The sequence below is a fragment of the Ranitomeya imitator genome, chromosome 4, assembly GCF_032444005.1.
Source record: "Ranitomeya imitator isolate aRanImi1 chromosome 4, aRanImi1.pri, whole genome shotgun sequence".
Taxonomy (NCBI): domain Eukaryota; kingdom Metazoa; phylum Chordata; class Amphibia; order Anura; family Dendrobatidae; genus Ranitomeya; species Ranitomeya imitator.
Genome location: NC_091285.1, coordinates 595,403,146 through 595,422,403, shown reverse-complemented (window position 1 = coordinate 595,422,403; position 19,258 = coordinate 595,403,146). Strand labels below are relative to the sequence as shown.

The following is a 19,258-nucleotide window of genomic DNA, read 5'->3' as shown; positions in this document are numbered from 1 at the left end:
CCAAACCATATTTATTGAAAACGGGTTGCCTTGGTAACATACCTTTGATTGACAGCATGTGAATGCATTCGAGACGCAGATACGTAAGTGTTGCTTAATGATTTCTCACTCAGTTTTGCTTGCCCTACACTCCCTTAAATGGGTATTCTCAAGTTTGGAATTTATCCCCTATCCATTGGAATGCAGAATAAGTTCCCAATCACTGGGAGGTCCAACCGATCCCAAGTACCGGGCCTATGAAGAGCCCCATGTGAGAGGAGAAGTGGCAGATCATGGCTGCTGCATTCCTTCTTAATAGGATTGTCAGGGTAGATGAGCGCTGGTCTATGGTGCTTGAATAAAAATGAATGGAATGACAACACACATGATCAACCTGAGATTACGGATGAGTGGATCCGTACAAGTTTGGGTTCTGGTACCCAACTCTAACATTATTCAAAACTTTGGTTTGGGCACCAGAACTTTACAAAAACGTGAACCAGAACCCCATTCAAAACAATAGGGACCCGGACATTGGATCTCTCTCTCCATTGCAATGGACTTCCAGGGAAAGTCCATGCTCGGCATATTTTTGGCACTGGACAGTAACTCTCCAGTACAAACACCAAACTTTAAAGTTCGCATCCGCTCATCCCCACCTGAGATCCATTCACACGGGGCTCTTTATAGCTGTGGGTTTGGGGATTAGTTGAATTCCCAGCAGTTTGACCCCAGTGATCGGGAAGTTATACATGAGGGATAACTTTTAAACTTAAAAATGCCCCTTTAACGACAATGAGTCTGATTTGTCATTTAGATCTTTTAAATCACTTTTCTTTTTTTTTGTCTTGATGTATTTAATGCTGTTTTGTTCTCCTCAGCATCTTCAAGATAGTGCAGGGGATTGAAGAATTTTGCCCACAGTAAAAAGTGTTCTTTTTTATTTTCTTTTTCCTTTTTTTCACTTTCTTAGAGAAAAGTCACATAATCCTTTAAAATGTAGCACGTTAGATTTCAACTGCAAGAAAATAAAAATCCATCATAAAATTTACTCCAAAAAAGGGGCTTTTAAAAAAAGTCTCATATTATGAGTTTGTCTAAAACATTTGGTTAAGCAAGGTTGCCAAGAAAGAATCTAAAAAGACTTATAAGAATAGCTAATTCCCACTTTTAAAAAATGGGGTACTTCAGTTTTTGAATTTCCGTTTTTTGCTCCCCTTCTTCCAAGAGCCATAACTTTTTATTTTTTTGGAAAATATTGGCCATGTGAGGGCTTGTTTTTTGCGGGATGAGTTGTCCTTTTGAGCACCGTTGGTTTTAACATATCGTGTACTTGAAAAACGGGAAAAAAATTCCAAGTGCGGTGAAATTGCAAACAAAGTGCAATTCCACAGTTTTTGTTTTTTATCATGTTCAATAAATGCTAACACTGACCTGCCGTTTTGATTCTCCAGGTCACTGCTTCAAATCTGCATGGAAAATCAACAGCATGCTTGAGATTTCAGAAATCTCATTCATTTTGCTGGGAAAGTGGAATGCTGAACTTTTCACAGCCAAAATGCATGATCAAAAGTCAAAAACTCAAATCTTTATTTTAGAAAGCCTACTTTAAAAAGGGGTATCTTTATAAAGCGATTATTATTATGTATAGAACGAGAGCACCCGTTTGGCGACGGTATATTTAACAATAGATTCTCTTTAAGCAGCTATTGATGGTTTTTTATATTGTTATTCTGTAAAAGGATGTTGAATTGTTAAGGTCCAATGTAATTTTTCTGCTGCAGAAAATAGATAAAGTTGATATAGTAGATCGACTATATACAGAATCCAGATATAAGCTCTAGTTTGTAACTTTTGACCTTGAAAGTGACAAGACACAACTGAAGGAACTGATACGGTGATGTTGTCAAATTCTGTAGTACATTGCACATTGTTACAGCCTTATACATAAACAAACATCTAAGAGATCCACCAGGGGGGCCAGATGGAAGAACAAAACGAATCTCCTAAGTGCCATGCTTATTCCCAAAAAATCACTTAACCAAACAGTGTTCAGAGTGTTGTACTAATAAAGCATATGGCACTGCCGTACTGTCTCTCATTGGCAGTCATAGAAGATGAGGATTGGCTACGGCACTGTAAGCCCTTCTCCGCTAACCTATCCACCTCTCATTAGGGGACATAAGGACATGGGAAATGTTAAGCTCTTTACTAGTGCATGGAGTAGTTACTGGTGAAAAATTGTTTCATTTGTGGCTCGGCAGTGACTAAGGTCATCAATAGTACTTGCCTCCTGGCAGACGGGGGAATAAACGTACGGAATTAACCGCCTGAAACATTTATGCCAAAAGGGAGGCTTTATACTGGAAGAGGGTCTTATTTTTACCACTAGCATTACAATCATTTTGTAAGCAACTATGCCTTCTGAATGATAAAAAAAGCCAATAAGGAACTGCGAAAGTGCATTTCTTTGTATTATGTAGTGATCATATATATTGATAGTTAAAGTGAATCTGTCACCACATTTGACCTATTTAAACTTTTAATATGGGCATACAGGTTATAGGCTGCTGAAAAGATCCTTATGTCCCTCATATCTGCTGTGTTGTTGCTGAGAAATCATCTTTTATCACTATAATATGAGCTATCTTTTCCAGACTCTGGGGCGAATGGTGCCTGGAGATAACTCTGCCTCCATTCTGCCTCCTGGAGATAACTATGCCACATGCCACTGTGTGTTACATTTTGAATGCCCGGCAGGGCCGTGGTGCACTCGGTACCGGGTCCGCTATTCACAGGGGGATGTCACGGTTGCGGCGACCTGGTCCGTGGCCCTGGGCGCACATGTTAATGGAAATGTCCTTAAAGGGCTTTTTCAATAAAGTTTGTTTGTGACGCCACCTGTGGTATTCGGTCAGTGGGGACCGACGCTGCTTAAAAGGGTCCTCTGGGGTGATGTTATGGCAGCTGAGATGGTATAACTTCCCACAGGTGAAGTATGTCCCCAGGGCTCCTGGTGCATAGATGAGGATGGTGAGTGGTGCAGTAAAGAAAGGAGGACATGGATTTACAGTCTCTTTACCTGGTTTACTGAAGACTTCCGGCAGCCACAGTCCAGGGTACCAGATCACAGGTACAGGCAGGGTCCAGGTTGGAAGCGAATTCAGAGTCCCCTTTACCAGGTGGAGTTAAAAGCCTTCCTCATAGCACGGTGGTGTTGTAGTCCCTTACTGCCTATGGCTTCTGATAAGGTCCTCACAGTTCTCTCTGTCCTCCATAAAGGTGGAACACAAACCCGTATGCAGGTGACTCGAGCCTTTTACAGGGTCTCTATCACGACCTGGGCTCCATGTACCACTGTGCCTCCTGGGCATTAGGGCAGACAGGTGATGTGTAATCTGGCTGCACTAACGGTTTCTGCTGTAAGTCTTAGAATCCCTCGCAACCTCGGTTTTTCGGCTACCGGTACTCTGTGCTTCACAGGGAGATAGCTCATTCGCAGCTGTTCTCCCCAAATGTCAATCTCCTGTACTTCGCTCTCCTGCACACTCACTAAACAATATTCTTCCTTTTGTATTCTTTCTCTTTCTCCAGGAGCTGTAGCAACTCTGGCTACATGGCTCCTTCAGTCCTTTCGACACTCAATGTCTGACTGCTCTCTTCTCTGTCCTCTGACAGACTGCCTTCTCTCTTCCCTTCGGACTAGAATGTACTTATAAGGGAGTTCACCCTAAACTAGGTTTAGAGCTCCTCCTTCTGGCCTGGAGTGTGAACATGCTGTGTGTATTGTGGTTACCTGATAAAAGAGATACTTCATCGCTTCCAAGTGTGACATCACTCTCCCAGTGAGGAAAGCAATGCCACTGTGACGACCAGGATCCTGGGCGTCACACATTTATGTAACATTTATGTAGCATGCCATTCTAAAAAGCATAACGCTAACAGGCGCCTAATATAATTAGTATTTCTGGCACTTGAAACATCTGTAAAATAAATGCCCAACAGTTTGATTTACCCAGCTCCTTAATCTACATGCAAGTTTACAGCATCTCCCATGGGAACAAAAAAATTACAATTCTGTACAATTTTTGTTTCTCATATTGTTAAATCTGTATCTGAATCATCTCCCACAACCTCTAGGTGGTGCTGCGCTTGCCCTACTGATGATACTGATGATATTTGATGTGGGCATGGCTCAGTTTTACATTAGTCTAGGACTTTTGGGAGACAGGGAGTCTTTGTTTTACTGCAGGGTGTTGATTATTTTTTTGTAATCATCTCTCTGCTATGAGCTGTGGATAGGATTATTTAAACCTCCTGCAGCTACTTCTACCCTGGCCTGTTGGTTTCTTTAGCCTTTGTGTTCTGAATCTCTTACTGTTTCTAATCTAGGTTTATTTTTATGATTTCCTGACTGTCTCATAATTGAGTCCCTGACCTCCTGGTAATGACCCAGCTAGAAGACACTTCTCTCTGCCAGTTTGCTCTACCAGCAGCCACTTTGTATATGTAATCCAAGGGTCCTGCATACATTCACAACCCTGTATAGAGGGTTAAAGAATGAAGACAAGGCTTCTCCTGGAACCAGCTAAAAGGAATGCCTTGTGCAAATCATTTCAGTGGAAGCCCTATTAAGAGATGCCTACCTTCTACCTACAATGCAGCCTTACCTATATTATATGCTATGTAATAGGATACCAAGCGGAAATAACCAATCCCTTCGATTTTCATCTAAAGGCCAACATTTTATTCACAATTCCAATGAGTATCATAATTTGTATGAGAGTTGACTCCCACAATTTGTACAAACTGCTTCAGTCACAGTGAATATCAAGCTTAAACCCTCATCATTAGAGTTGAGCGACTTTTACTTTTTTAGGATCGAGTCGGGTTTCGCGAAACCCGACTTTGTCAAAAGTCAGGTTGGGTGAAATCGGCCGATTATTTCGAAAAGTCGGGGGCCAACCGAAACACGATACCCAATGAAAGTCAATGGGGAATCAAAGTCGGCAGTGAGTGGAGGACAGGAAAACACCTACAGTGCCCATTTTAATGCCAAAAACATCAATTCATATTACTTAAGCTTGCCAATCTTAATTTACTTTATAATAATAGTTAGGCATTGAAAACAGGGGGTCATTTGGCTAAAGTTGTGGAGGGGTAAGGCTGGTCAAGATTTTCGGGGACCCAGGAAACGCAGAATACGTCACAGCGGTGGAGCAGGGAGAGGTAAGTATTTCAACTTTGCAAGTGCTGTGATCCTGAGGAAGCAGGGGGGGGCCCACTCGTTGGCACTGGCACAGGGCCTCTCATAGTACGTCGGTGTGTTTGACGGCGGGTGGCGCCTCCCACTGCCAGAGACACTTTTGCGTACTATGAGGGGCCCTGTGCCAGTGACGTCGCCAATGAGTATACCCCCCCACCTGATGAAGGAACCTGCACCTTTCATCTGCACGTTCCTCTTTGTCCCCGTGTAAGGTGGTATAGTATGCGGGAAGGGGAACCTGACTTATAGCAGGGTCAGATTCAGGCTGTGTAGAGTGCAAGGGGAATGTAGTGGTCTGGGTCAATGTACCAGCAGACTCATCTAGCAGTGGCTGGGCAATGGGCAGGATATGGAGGGAACACAGATATAGGCCCAAATAATAAAGTAGGTGACAGGACTAAACAGGCGGCCTAGCTTTGTTCAGTGGAGGACAACTGTAATGAGTGGCGCAGACACAGTTAGTAGGCCCACAATAAAAAAGTAGGCTAAATGCAGTTCAAAATTAGTAACAGGACTAAACAGGAGGCATTGCTTTGTTCAGTGGAGGACAACTGTAATGAGTGGTGCAGACACGGTTAGCAGGCCCAAATACAAAAGTAGGCTAAATTGGTAACAGGACTAAACAGGTTGCATAGCTAGGTACTGGGGTGGGCTCCTCTGCTGAGTAGCAGACAGTGGTAGTAGGCGGTATTTAGGGAGGTATAAAAATGGCTTATGGTGGACATTCAGCAGCTGCAAATGGCGGAATTGGAGAAGTCAGTAAGAGGAGGCCAAAAGCAAGACATTTTTCAGGCAAGCTACGTGTCAGCAGGTGAAGGTGGGGCAAAATAATTTGAAATCCATGATTGGTTCATTTTAATGAAGGTTAGATCATCAACATTTCGGGTAGCCAGACGAGTCCTTTTTTCGGTCAGTATTGAACCAGCAGCACTGAAGACTCTTTCTGATAGCACACTAGAAGCAGGGCAAGCGAGCTCCTGTAATGCATATTCTGACAATTCAGGCCAGGTGTCTATTTTAGATGCCCAGTAATCAAAGGGGAATGACCTGTGAGGTAGAACATCGATAAGGGAGGAAAAGTAGTTCGTAACCATACTGGACAAATGCTGTCTCCTGTCACTTTGAATCGATGCAGTGGCAGAAAGTGGCTGGAAGATATATGAAAAAATACAAGGACTGTAGTACAATTTCAGTCTCCCTACAATGATCTCAGGAAAAGTATGGCAGCAATAAAAAGGACTGCTGCACACAAAAGTGTGGACAAATAAACAAATTAACTGTGCAGAAAGGAGCAACAGGATTTTTGCTTTTAAAAAAGCAGTTGGTTTGCATAGCGGCGTGCAAACAGCACTGCAGCTATCAGGGAGCCTTATAAGGCAGCCTAATAAGCTACAGAGCTGATGCACAAAAATATAGCCTCCACTGTCCCTGCAAACAAATGGTGGTGTTGGACATTGGAAATTGCTACAGCACAAGCAGTTTCGGGGCTTAATCTTCCCTCCCTAACTATATCCCTTCTTCTGATGAAGCGGCAGCAACCTCTCCCTATGCTACAATCGGCAGAAGTAAGATGGCGGTCGGCGTGCACGCCCCTTTAAAGCCCCTGTGACGCCGCAGAAAGCAAGCCAATCACTGTCATGCCCTTCTCTAAGATGGTGGGGACCGAGACCTATGTCATCAGGCTGCCCACATCCTGCGTCCTCCTTCATTGGCTGAAAAATGGCGCTGAAAGCATCATATGAAACGCGACTTTGGTGCGAAGATCGCCGACCTCATGGCTGATCCCACACAGGATCGGGCCGGGTTTCGTGAAACCGGACTTTGCCGAAAGTTGGCGATTTTTTAATTTGTCCAATCCGTTTCGCTCAACCCTGCTCATCATAGCTAAAATAATAGGTTGTGATTTTATTTCATTTTACAAATCAGCATTTTTAAGATCAAAATGTCATGCTTTGACATTGGTAGTCAGTCTTAAAATGTGCCAAATTGATCCCCATGGTTTATGTTTGATGACTGATTTTGTGATCTTTGTATAAGTTTATGCCATCTATTAGTTGGCTCACTTTGTATTGGCACACAATGATGCATATTAGGCTGCTCACCTTTCCAACTAAACCACACACCCTTGTCGAGTGAGGCAAAAAAAAGGTGTCTAAAACACATTAGAAATGTCTACTACCAGTTTCTGATGCACATTTGGCCAGATTTGTGGTGCATTTAGTTTGGTAAAATACCCAAAACTTGGATTAGGTCTCCACTCTACTGTTATAGCACCACAGACATATTACATGACGTTTTCAAAATAATAAAATACTAGACTCAATGTATAAATGTTGTGTGAACACAAAGCTTCTCTCTGTTATTGCGCCTTGAATATTGATTTATAATCATCTTGTTTCTGTTTATAGGAACTTGTGCTACTTTGCAACAAAGAACAGTCCATCGGCTGTCATCTTGGACCTTTGGGAAGCGCGTCATCCCTATGACGGAAGTTTGGATTCCTTGGCATGTGCATTGGAAGAGATAGGGAGGACACAAACCAAACTGTCACTGGTATCAAACACTCATACAGAGGATCCAGACTTCAGCTACAGCAGGCAGAACGGACTTTGAGAGGATATGTTTATCCTGGATTGTGGAGGCCTAGCTCCTAGATGGATTCCAGTCTTTAAACAAGGAGAAAAAAGTGAAAGGAGATAAAATGGAAACATCATTTGTTTGTTTTCTACTTCTGAAATGAGGCTAAGAAGGTATCAATGATAAAGACAGCAGGGCTGAAGACAAGTAGCTACTCCGTGGATCAGTTGTGCAACATTCTTTGAAGGAACCTTAATTGTTCGAAAAGGTTTTCAGAAAAAGCCATCCACCAGCTTGGGAGTTTGGAAGCATAGACGCTAACAGCTTCCTTTTTCTCTGTGGTCTAAGAAACTTACTTTTAAGAGAATATGGTCTCTGGTTATTTAAATCACCAATGTAAGGTCAGGGTGAAAAAGGATGAATTATCATCTTTAAAAGGACGTGTTACACTGTATTATGATGCTAAGTAGACTCCTTCTGTATACAGCTTCCCCAAGCTGCTTTGCCTTAGAGAGAATAGAATGCAATAGCCAACACAAATGATAATCCTTGGCATGTAGATTTTGTGTGATGTCTCTGCAGGACTGAATCTCATTGTACAATGCAAAGTTATTACTACTACCGGTAATTGCGATTGTTGGCCAAAGTGAGTGTTTGCAGGTTAGCATTCCTTTCGCAGAAGTGTTTTTCGGACAGTGTGTAAATATATTGTGCAGTGTAGTCGACTATCAATAGAATCAGAATTAAGAGACCTATGCTCGGAGTATCTGTCAATTGCGCAAAATACCAGAGTTTTATTTGTTTGAACTTTATTCCACCACGTAAGCACCATGTATCAATCCATCAGCTGGCCATGCACATATAAATGTGTCCTTCCTTACCTTTTCTCTTGGATGAACATATCCAGAGATGAGTGGCTTCTAAAAAACTTGATTTTGCAATACTCTGTCAGGAGATGTTTATGATGTATGTATCTAGATGTGAGTACTAAGTGGTCGTAAGCTGGATGGCTGCCCGTCAAAGGTATCGATAGTATGTCATGACAGTGTACTAAATTTGTATTGGGACAAACTTAAGTCGCTAACAAACGTAAGGGTGAACACAAACGTATGTCAGCATTGGTAAAACCCTTTGGCGTTGGTAGGATCAGCCAACAATCTAAGAGGGCCACCTTGATAGTAGATGTTGGATGATTGAAGAATAAGGCATATTTTAACATTCCTTTTTGCTAACCCCTCATCTAAGAATTTGTGCTCAAAGGGGAGTCAGGAGAGAGAACTGTGTGCAGAATAAGACTTAGACCAACAGCTATCTGATGTCTATAGCTTGCTTTAGTGATGGCACCAGTTATGGATGAAACTACATGAAAGTGGATGCTTTTCGGAGTAATTTGGGTGACTTTATGCTTAATATTTAGATGAAAACAATGGTGGGAACATTGGTGTTGTCATACTGCTACATAATCATTCATAGTGTCTTCTCTAATTCGATACTTAATTTTTCATGAGAACGTTCTTTACTTTGAATGCTAAATGTTTTAGTTGTGAGTCTGTATTTTTGGTCTAAGTATTAATGCAATACAGAAAGTTTAGAGAAGAAAAATTCCAATAGAGAACATTTGAAAGTAGTCTGAATTTCACATCAGAGCTTTCAAGCAGCTACTGTTCTGAGAGTGATCTCACTATACATTTGTAGTCCTAGTTGGGTCTGATGGTGCCTAACCTCTACTGTAGCTGCACTGCGTCGTGTTGTTCCATTATTCGTAGTTCAGTATGGAAATACTACAGTATTAGTTAGCAATTAAAGTGGTCTTACTGGTAATCTGTCCTGCGTATTGGGTACATGCACTTTGTCAATATGACAATTGGAACAGTACTAGAGATGATGCACATTGATATGCAAAACCAGGTTCATGGCCACGTCAGTAATTTGTAGCCACCAGATGGTAGCTGTGTGAGCAGCCTTCCTACCTGCCAGCATGCGCGGCTCTTGTCTTGATTAGTTGGCCTGACATGATGTCAAATGTGTGTCAACCATGATGTTACGACAAACTGGGTAATCAAAAGAGTAGCTGGGGATGCCATCAGCTATGGGACTGCCAGCCAACTGATAGTTGGGAGAGATTTCGATCACGCTTGTTCGATTTCAGACTGCCAATCACATTGTTCTGCTTGAGATAAGCTGTCAGCCAGCATGTCAGTCAATGGTTTTCTCATAGAGAACAAAGGAGCGTTCGGCCAAATGAGAGTTGGCTGGGATGGCTGTCAGCTGAATGATTGGCCAAAGCATCATTCAACCGGCAGCTTCTAATGTATATGGGCAGCCTGGACAGAGACCAGATATTATTGATGTGGCCAGTGGACCACGTCATGCAAATCAATTCCCACCATCTCTTAACAGGACACTTCAGATAAAGTGAAGTAAGAACTAGAGTCTTGAATTAGAGTCCCAGAATCATTTTAGGCAATTGGTATTTTTTTTATTACCCTATACTAAAATGACTGGTTTTGACATGGGCCTGTTTGGGGGGCTAAATCCAATATCCATAATGACATGTCGATGGTTTAGATGCCTCAAAATTAGTGATAGGTTAACTTTTACAATACTGTAAAAAAGGATAATGTTGACTTAATGAGTAACTCAGCTACTGTATTGACAGTGATGGAATTGCCTAAAGTGTCATAGATATTATGGTTATCATTGTTAGTTAACCCATTGTGTACCATCAAATGCATGTCCTTACTAAGCATAGATACTGCATATACCGTCACCAATAAATAATCTTCTTTGCAATGTCTCCTGTAGGACATTAACCATTGAAAAGATGATTTGGGTTAATGAGTGCACCCCAAACAAGTAAAACACTGCATTCAATCCACACACAGAAAAGACCCAATAGTAGTCGTTAAGGAACCTTTGGCCTTCTCCAGATCTCCTCATAGTGACACTATCTAAACAGGTTAAGTGTTTGGAGGAAAATAAACAAGGGCTAACACTGAGCCATGCCAAAATGGTCATGCCAAGAATTCACTGTATGGAATCAGATATATTATTTTCCTTCTTAGGATGATACAGTTACAGTTAAAGGCCAGATGCTTTAAAATACAATGTTGACATTTACATTGCCCTCAATAACATAATGTAACACAAATAATAATAAGCCTCAAAATTCTTCAATAAAAAAAGAAAAGGTTATACATAGAGAAAAAGTAATTTAGATGGATTTATGAAAACTACCTTCTGAAAAAAAAAACTATATTTAGTGAGCAACTTCTCAATGTATTAATGGGTTTTTCCTATCTTCTAAGAGGAGTACATTTGAAAAGTGCCCGTAAAAAGAATCAACTTTGCAATTTACTTATTATTAATATGTGGCCCTGTTCTTCAAAAATGTTTATTTTTTTATTTTATTGGTTACTGCTCATTGCCGAACAGACCGGTCACCTCTGTGGTTTAGCAGCAGTGGTCGATATGTGCAGTACTTACAAGTTGTATCATGGTGAGCTTGTAAGCGAGCGCTGACACTGACCGGGATCGCTGGAGCGCAATGTTAATCCAGCCTCAGCCCCAATATGCTCCTGATGCTGCGGAGCTAAGACTCCCTCAGATAGCAGCATCGGGGGTACACAGGTCATACCAGCAGACAACGATGACCGTGGCATGAACTGTAACTCAATCAGCAGTGCCCATTCCCAGAAATGAGGATGAGCTGGGCGCTCCTGAAAAAAAATATATATACTGTATAAGGATTGCTTTATAAATACAAGCCTTTTTTCTTTTTAGGGTATGTGCACACGTAGAATGGACCTCTGCAGATTTGTCCGCAGCGGATTTTAGCAATCCGCAGGTAATCCATGGATTTACCATGGTTTTTATGCAGATTTTGTGCAGATTCCCCTGCGGTTTTACACCTATTGTGGAGCAGGTGTAAACCGCTGCAGAATCCACACAAAGAATTGACATGCTGCAGAATTTAAACCGCTGCGTCTCCGTGCGTTTTTTTTCCGCAGCATGGACACAACGTTTTCTGTTTTCCATAGGTTTACATTGTACTGTAAACTCATGGGGAAACTGCTGCAGACTCGCAGTTGCAGATCCGCAGCAAAATCCGCAACGTGTGCACATAGCCTTAAGCTCTGGGAGCGCCAAGTATCTTATATATTAGCATGCGGATTAGAATCTTAAATCCTAAAAGTTCCATATACCCATTCATAGTGCCTGAACAAAAAAGATGTAATTGTCCCTTTAAAGGGAATCTGTCACCAGGTTTTTGCCACCTCATCTGAGAGCAGCATAATGTAGAAAATGATACTCTGATTCTAAAGATGTGTCACTTAGTTTACTGGGTGCAGCAGTTTTGACACAATCAGAATTTTTAGATGCAGCATGTAGCAGAGCTCAGAAAGCAAACCCCGCCCACACCACAGATTTCTGTGTACATTATCTATTGACAGTGAGCTATTTATCAAAGAGGGGGCGTGGCCGGACTAGGACTCAGGTGAGCTGTAGTCCAGGCACTGATAATCTCCTAGTGATAAAACCTTCATTATAAGTAAACAGCAGACAGCCGAAAAAAAGTGACACATGGCTGAAATTTGTGTTTCAGCCCTGATCTTCTACTGTCTTCAGATTATATAGCAAAGACATGCTGACAGATTCCCTTTAAATACTTCTAAATTTAAGCTATGGTAAGAATAAATGTGTGAAAGTGATCACAGTCCATCTAATATTACTGTACCTTGCAGCCACATAAGAGACTGTATTAAAATTATACATCTAGCGACATATTTATATGAAAACACTGCCTATTAGTGCTTGACGGAGGCATTCATGCCATGGCATTCACTGAGAAAGTGCAATTACATTCGATGAGAATAAATTGGAGCCTTATGTCAGTTCTTACACGAATACATTACAGCAAAGGGGATGGAAGAGATTAGAAATATGCAGCTGCCATCCTCCAGATGCAGCGCTATCCATTTTTCATGGCCAAGGTATGGCATTGCTTTGCAGCCTCATTCACTTGCATAGGGTCAAGCCAAAAATGTAATCAATGCCCAAGAAAAAAAAATGGCTCTGTTTATGGAGGAAAGTAGCCATGTTTTTCTGATCTCATATAACCCACTTTCAGATAGGTCAATTTTTATCTTTGCTCAACATATCCCGAGATGAGTAGAGCGAGATGACCAGCTTTGAAAAATAAAAACATGACTCTGTCGGATGATGTTGATGCTGTATGTGTCTTCATGTGGCTCCCTGGTGGTTGCAATGTGAATTGGAGCCTGTAGAAAGTTTCTGCCGAATTTTGTGATATTTTAATCAGTTTTATTCATGAGAGATTGGAGTGATTAACAAAATGTATAGAAAGGTAAGGGTGGGCGCCACTGTAGAAAGACCACCCCCCGGTAAAACTGGTCTCCCATGCAATGTCTAGTGCATGCCTAAGGCTCCTTTCATACGTTTGATTTTCTTGTACATGTTTAATCGATGTTTTTAGCTGATAAATACACATAGTCAGGTCATAGTCTGCTCCCATCTTTTTTATTTGCAGACCAGTTGTTCACAGAAAAATAGAAAAATGGAGACATCCCATTTTGATCCAATTTGCAAATCAAAATCACCCATTCAAGTCATCGGTTTGTGAAGAAACAGACAGCACATGGATGTGATCCTTTTTGTCTTCCAAGTGCTGTCTGTGTTTGCATTATTTACCCCAGGAGAAACTTTAATTTTGCATTTTTCACTTTTTGCTTAAGAAAAGAAATGGATGCTAAACAAAAAGTAAAAATACACAATGAGCCCAAAAATCGAAAGAATAACGCTGATGAAAATTGATCCATTTTTCTTGTTTGCAAATTGAAAAAAAAATGTGTGAAACTTGCCTTGGTCTGAGGGGTTGGAACAAGACAGGAACTAAAAAATTGGATTTCCTGTGTCACGTGCCAATGTCCTCCACTTGACATAGATTTTGCCTGCAAGGTATTTTTTTCTATTTTGTAATATGAAAATAATACCGTACATATTATGTCATGTATAGATAAGCATACTAAAATAAAAAAGGAAAGGATTAAAAAAAATCTTTCAATGCAAAAAATGATTTCACCTGTCATCCATTCTTCATCAGTGGAGATCCTGAGGACAGGATGCATGTTTGGTAATGAAACATGGATTCACCAGTTTAATTAAACACAAACGAAGTGTAAAGTTCAGACACGTCAATCTCAGAGCAAAGAAAGAACGAAATTAGGATAATAAATGAGTCCCTTCTGTAGCAGGAGTAAATTAAGAACCATGAGTTCACACAGTGTCAGGATACAGATACTTTTAAGGTGTTTCTAGGCCGTGTGTACAAGTCAGCAGAAAGGAACACCTGCTATTGAACATGTTCCAAAAGCGAAATAACACGGTATAACCAGGATTATTGGTAGCGAGTGCCTCCAAAGCATTGTAAAACCCATAAAATGTGCCCTTACATGCCCAGATACATAATCATGCCCCAAGCTAATCAATAAAAAACGTCCATAAACTCTCATAGCTTCCACGCTGTTTTACCTTCAAAGCTAAGGTCATTGTGATTCAGTCTGGAGAACAAAATTAGCGCAATATTAGTCCAAAAACATCTACATAAGTAAAGGTATATCCAGTAAAAACTGAATTGTTATGTAAGGTAAATGTAGTGCACACTACCGAGCAGTCAAGGCTGGGACCCACCCTAAACTGGCCACCAGACTGCACAAGTCTGAAAAATAGCCCATAATCTGCTGGTGGACTGAAGGGGAACTGAGGAAATTGTGAATTTCTGCTTTTTAAATGGAATCTGTTAGCAAGGGTTTGTAATGTAAAGTCATGGTTGTAATGGAGCCATAGTACTGATTACATTTATACCTTTGAAGAAATCCGCTTTGTTGTTCTTTATTAATCAGCATTTACAGTTTTCTGCTATCAAGATTTCGGTGCACAGGGGTTAGACTGGGTCTTCTCCTGCCTTTCTGATTCACCAGTCTCTCCTCCTGCCTCCACTTTGTGAATGACCTGCCTCCTGTAACGGAAGGGGTGGAACTACTGTGCTGTGGTCCAAGGAGAGCCTGGAGGGGCATGACTACTACTATGTTCATCTTACTTTTCATTAGAGCCCCTGGGGTTAAGCTTGGCTCCCGATGAGAACTAAGTGCTACTCCAAGACAGACAATGGACACATGCCAGCTGACCCCCAAGGGGGCCAAAAAGGAGAGGACAGCTGATGCAGATAGGCACCGGTGGGTCTGGCTGATGTACAGATTGGTACTGCAGGTGCTGGCATGTTCAGACGATATTCAGACTGACAAGGAAAGTGTTGGCAAGGAGGTTTAGGGACAGACAGACACTAGCAGAAACTATCAGACTGGGACCTGAGAACTAACAACATTGCACAGACACCTCCCATGAGGTGGAGGTACCTTAAATAATACCTTAAATAGTACCTTAAATAATTAGTCTCAACTAGCCATTGGCTGTCCTTTTAAGAGGGTGGCACCGCACACACCCTAAGCACAGTGCCCAGGGATCAGTGAGCCATGCTCAGACCCCTGGCAGCAGGAGAAGGAGGAGGGGGTGTGGGGCCTCAGCAATGGGTGAGCTGGTGTCCCTGCCAGGGGAGAAGGGCAGTGTGCAGGAATGCCGGCACTACACATTTCTCATTGAAATCTCAGCAATGACCTGTCATTCACAGACTGGAAATAAGCGGAGGGGCAATCACAGACAGGGAGAAGACCGAGTTCACAGTCTGGCCTCTAGTCCCTGTGCATGTAATTAGTAGAAAACTTAAAATGGTGATTGAAAAACAACAACAAAGCAGATTTCTTCCCCAAGGTATCGATGTAATCTGCAGTATAACGCTATTACAGCCACATCCATGTCTTTATTTTACAAAATTTTTCTAACAGATTAACTTTAAGAGGGTATGTAAAAAAAGAGAGACGTAATTATTATACTCCAATGATCTCTGCTTGGACCAAAAGTAGTTACTTTCTAACCACCCGTCTGCTGTCTCTGGAGGCCAATAGTAGGCCACGTCAGCTGACTACCATCACTTCTGGTCCCAACCAAGGTCATTAGAGCATTAGTGCTGGAGAGGCAGAGAATGCTCTGTTAACTTATCAAAAGGAAATGTAAGGCGGTAGGACAATAGGACTATTTTATGGTATTAAAATGTATAGAATGTCTTAAAAATTCATACAATGTCTTAAATCTGATGAGTCTGGTATAATGACTTTGAAAATACTATGTAAGCATGTCTTTATAGTCCTAGCTCTACAGGAATCATAAAATGATTGTTTTAAGATAAGAAGGGACATTTTTCAGAAAGGATTATACAGTCATTCTGACATGGAGTTTCTAAAAAGTAATTACACCAGTTGTATCAGGTCTAACAGATACAGCTAGTATTATAAAATCTGGTGACACATCTTTAAATATTTAAATTACATTTTGCACGTACCCAGGGGCAGTATGTTGTGCGTCAGTTAGTCCAATGAGAAAAAGCCACTGGATCCACAGAAAATTATGTTCCAAAGTATGTCTTGCACTTAATTTAGGTAACATAGCTGAACAAATCTGACATTTCAGCCCATTTGGGCTTTCTAGGTTTAAAGCTTGACAATGGTCATAAAGGCAGTAATGTTGCCATTCCTCGTTGACATTTTCAGTACATACAGTACTGGAACACTTCCTGGTGCACTTGGCCTCTTCTCCTTGGACTCTACAACTTGAGGTTGGACCTTTTATCCTTGGACTCTACAACTTGAGGTTGGACTTCTTCTCCTTGGACTCTACAACTTGGGGTTGCAATGCCCCACATTCAAGCATGAATGCCCACAACTTTCCTCCTGGACTAGCACCTGGTAAGAATAAATAGTGAATAGATAAACTGCTCACAGAATATTGGTCCAGTCCAATAAGTAATTATTTGTATAAATGACAGATGCTCTTGTCCACCATTAATGCAACATCATAACGTTCTAGGTAATGCTCCATGTAATTAATTTACTTGGTTATGTATCATATTTCAATTTAATTACATATTCATATATTTTTTTCCTATAATGAGGTAATGAACCTACAATTATATCAAAACACATAGGTGGCCATGCAATATGTGAAATATTATTATTGGTATGTGCCCCATTATATGTGGTACCTAAAAATTAATATTTGATCATTATTAGAACTGTCCAGCAAATACTCTTAAAAGTGATTCTGAGATTAGAAAAAATGAATTACTTTTTTTTAGAAAAGGGTTTGGTATTTTTTTCTTAAATAGCTGCTGTCTTGTGCATGGGGGGGTTTCTGGTATTGAAGTTTATCCCTATTTAAAGGGAACTGATCATGTAAAAACAATATTATCCTCCAGATGTGGGGTTAATCTGCAGGTTAATAGTGTTCTGAAGCTGACTGGTTTCTGAACTGAGAGCCCCGCTGCCAGGAGGAAATGGACTTCATTCTTCCCTGCAGCCTCGAGCTTTCAGTCATATGGCTGGTTGGCACGGCTTCAATCACTGCTCAGTGAATAGTGTGAGGTGGTTGTAGCAATGCACTAGCACTGATTAAAGCTGCGCGGGTTGCACCCCTATGACTGACAGCTCTAGGCTGCCAGTAGGAATAGTTCATTTCCTCCGAGCAGCGAGGCTCTCAGTGCCGCCGCCGGACAGCTTCTTTACACTTTTATTCTACAGATTAAACCCGTAACTGCATGCTAATAGTGTTCTGAAGCTGACCGGAGCCTACACTGAGAGCCCCACTGCCAGGAGGAAATAAACTTCATTCTTCCCTGTAGCCTTGGGCTTTCAGTCATATGGTTGGTTGACATGGCTTCAATCACTGCTTAGTGCATAGTGAGCGGTGGTTGTAACAATGCACCGGCACTGCCTGAAGCTGTGCCGCCTGCACCCCTTTTACTGACAGCTCAAGGCTGCCAGTAGGAATAGTTAAATTACTACCAGCAATGGCGCTCTCAGTGTCGGTGCTGGACAGCCTCTGAACACTGTTATTCTGCAGATAAACAATAACTGCAGGCAAATAGTGTTTTGTTACGTGACAGGTTCCCTTTCGTTACCTGTTCCCTTTTAATAAATGGGGTTGAACTGAAATACCAGATTAACCAATGGACAAGTCTTTTGGTATTTTTACAAAAATAAAAAAATAAAGCAAAAAGAAGGACATACTCTGTTCCTCATTTTGGGGAACCCCGTTAAAGTTGCAAGCTTGGCCTTGATACTTGCTTTCAGTTGTTGGGCTGGTTTAGTGCCTACAGAGGTTTATAACCCAGGTAAAGATATACTAGGATGACTAAAAATAATAATAATAGACTGTATTGGGGGAAAACAGGTTCAAACCTTCTGAAGTCACTGGGATCCATAAAATTCTGCTTTTCAGGCTCCCATGGCATCTAGATAGTTATTCAGCCTCAAGACCAGTCAGCAGACGCTGTTTTTGGCTGTATACTGTACTCTCTGTGCCTTGTCCAATCAAGAAAAATCCTGAATGTTACATATGAACACATGGATGGATTCCTAAAAAATAAAGAAAAAGTGTGCACTTGCAACTTTTTTTTCAGCACATGTACATAACTCTATAAATATATATATATAAATGAATATATATATGAATATATTTGGTAATGCCAAACAGCTGTGTTATATTGTATTGAAAATGACCAGAAATACTGAGACAGTCTGGATGTTTTTTCTTTCTGTAGAGTTTGCAAAACTTGTATGGCTGCTGCCTTTTGAGAATCAATGTACAGAAGTTAATTCTTGCATATTATTTACTATTAAAGAGGGTCTTTTATCGATGGCTGTGTTGTCTTCTTCAACGCTTGGGAACATAATGGTTTGAAAATTCATATTTGGCATCCAGCTCCAGATGAAGTGTAGTTGGAGCTCCATCCCCACCTCTGGGGTCTGGACTCCACTTGGCCCCTATCGTAGACACCTAGGTGGGATAGCTATGGATGCTAGTGGTCTACTCCAATTCAGTCTATAGGAGATGTAGAAACAGTCAAGTCCATTAGACTTAAACCTACCATGGTCATTTTCTGCTAAATGGAATATATTATCAGAAAAATACTGATTATCTTAATCAAGTTTGTTGTACATTTTATTTTTTATCACAAACTATTAAAAAAAGGAAATCTTACAGCGTTTATCATAGTCAATGAGGCTATTGTAGACTCATACAGTATTTCCAATTATTTATAGAAGACTTTTCAGTAGTCTCATTAGCATCACAAGTAGCAACAGGTGAAAGCACACACCAGAAAACGGAGTATAATCCTCAATATAGTTTTATTAAGATACAAACAGTAACAAATACCCCATAAATATTAAAACAAGAACCACTGGAAAACTAGTGTCTTCCTGGAGCAGAACAATATTGTATCATACAATTATTAGGTTCTGT

General features: G+C 41.0%; 1 protein-coding gene across 5 annotated transcripts in view; it reads left to right on the top strand.

Annotated features, from left to right (window-relative positions):
- The window catches only part of UNC5D (unc-5 netrin receptor D), a 968,940-nt gene extending 950,290 nt beyond the window's left edge, over window positions 1-18,650 (top strand). For all 5 annotated transcript variants that reach the window (XM_069766508.1, XM_069766506.1, XM_069766507.1 and 2 more), the window contains one exon: window positions 7,654-18,650. In XM_069766508.1, the coding sequence (XP_069622609.1) occupies window positions 7,654-7,858 (205 nt within the window). In that variant the 3' untranslated portion in view covers window positions 7,859-18,650. The remainder of the gene's footprint in view (window positions 1-7,653) is intronic.
- The last annotated feature ends 608 nt before the right edge of the window (window positions 18,651-19,258 follow it).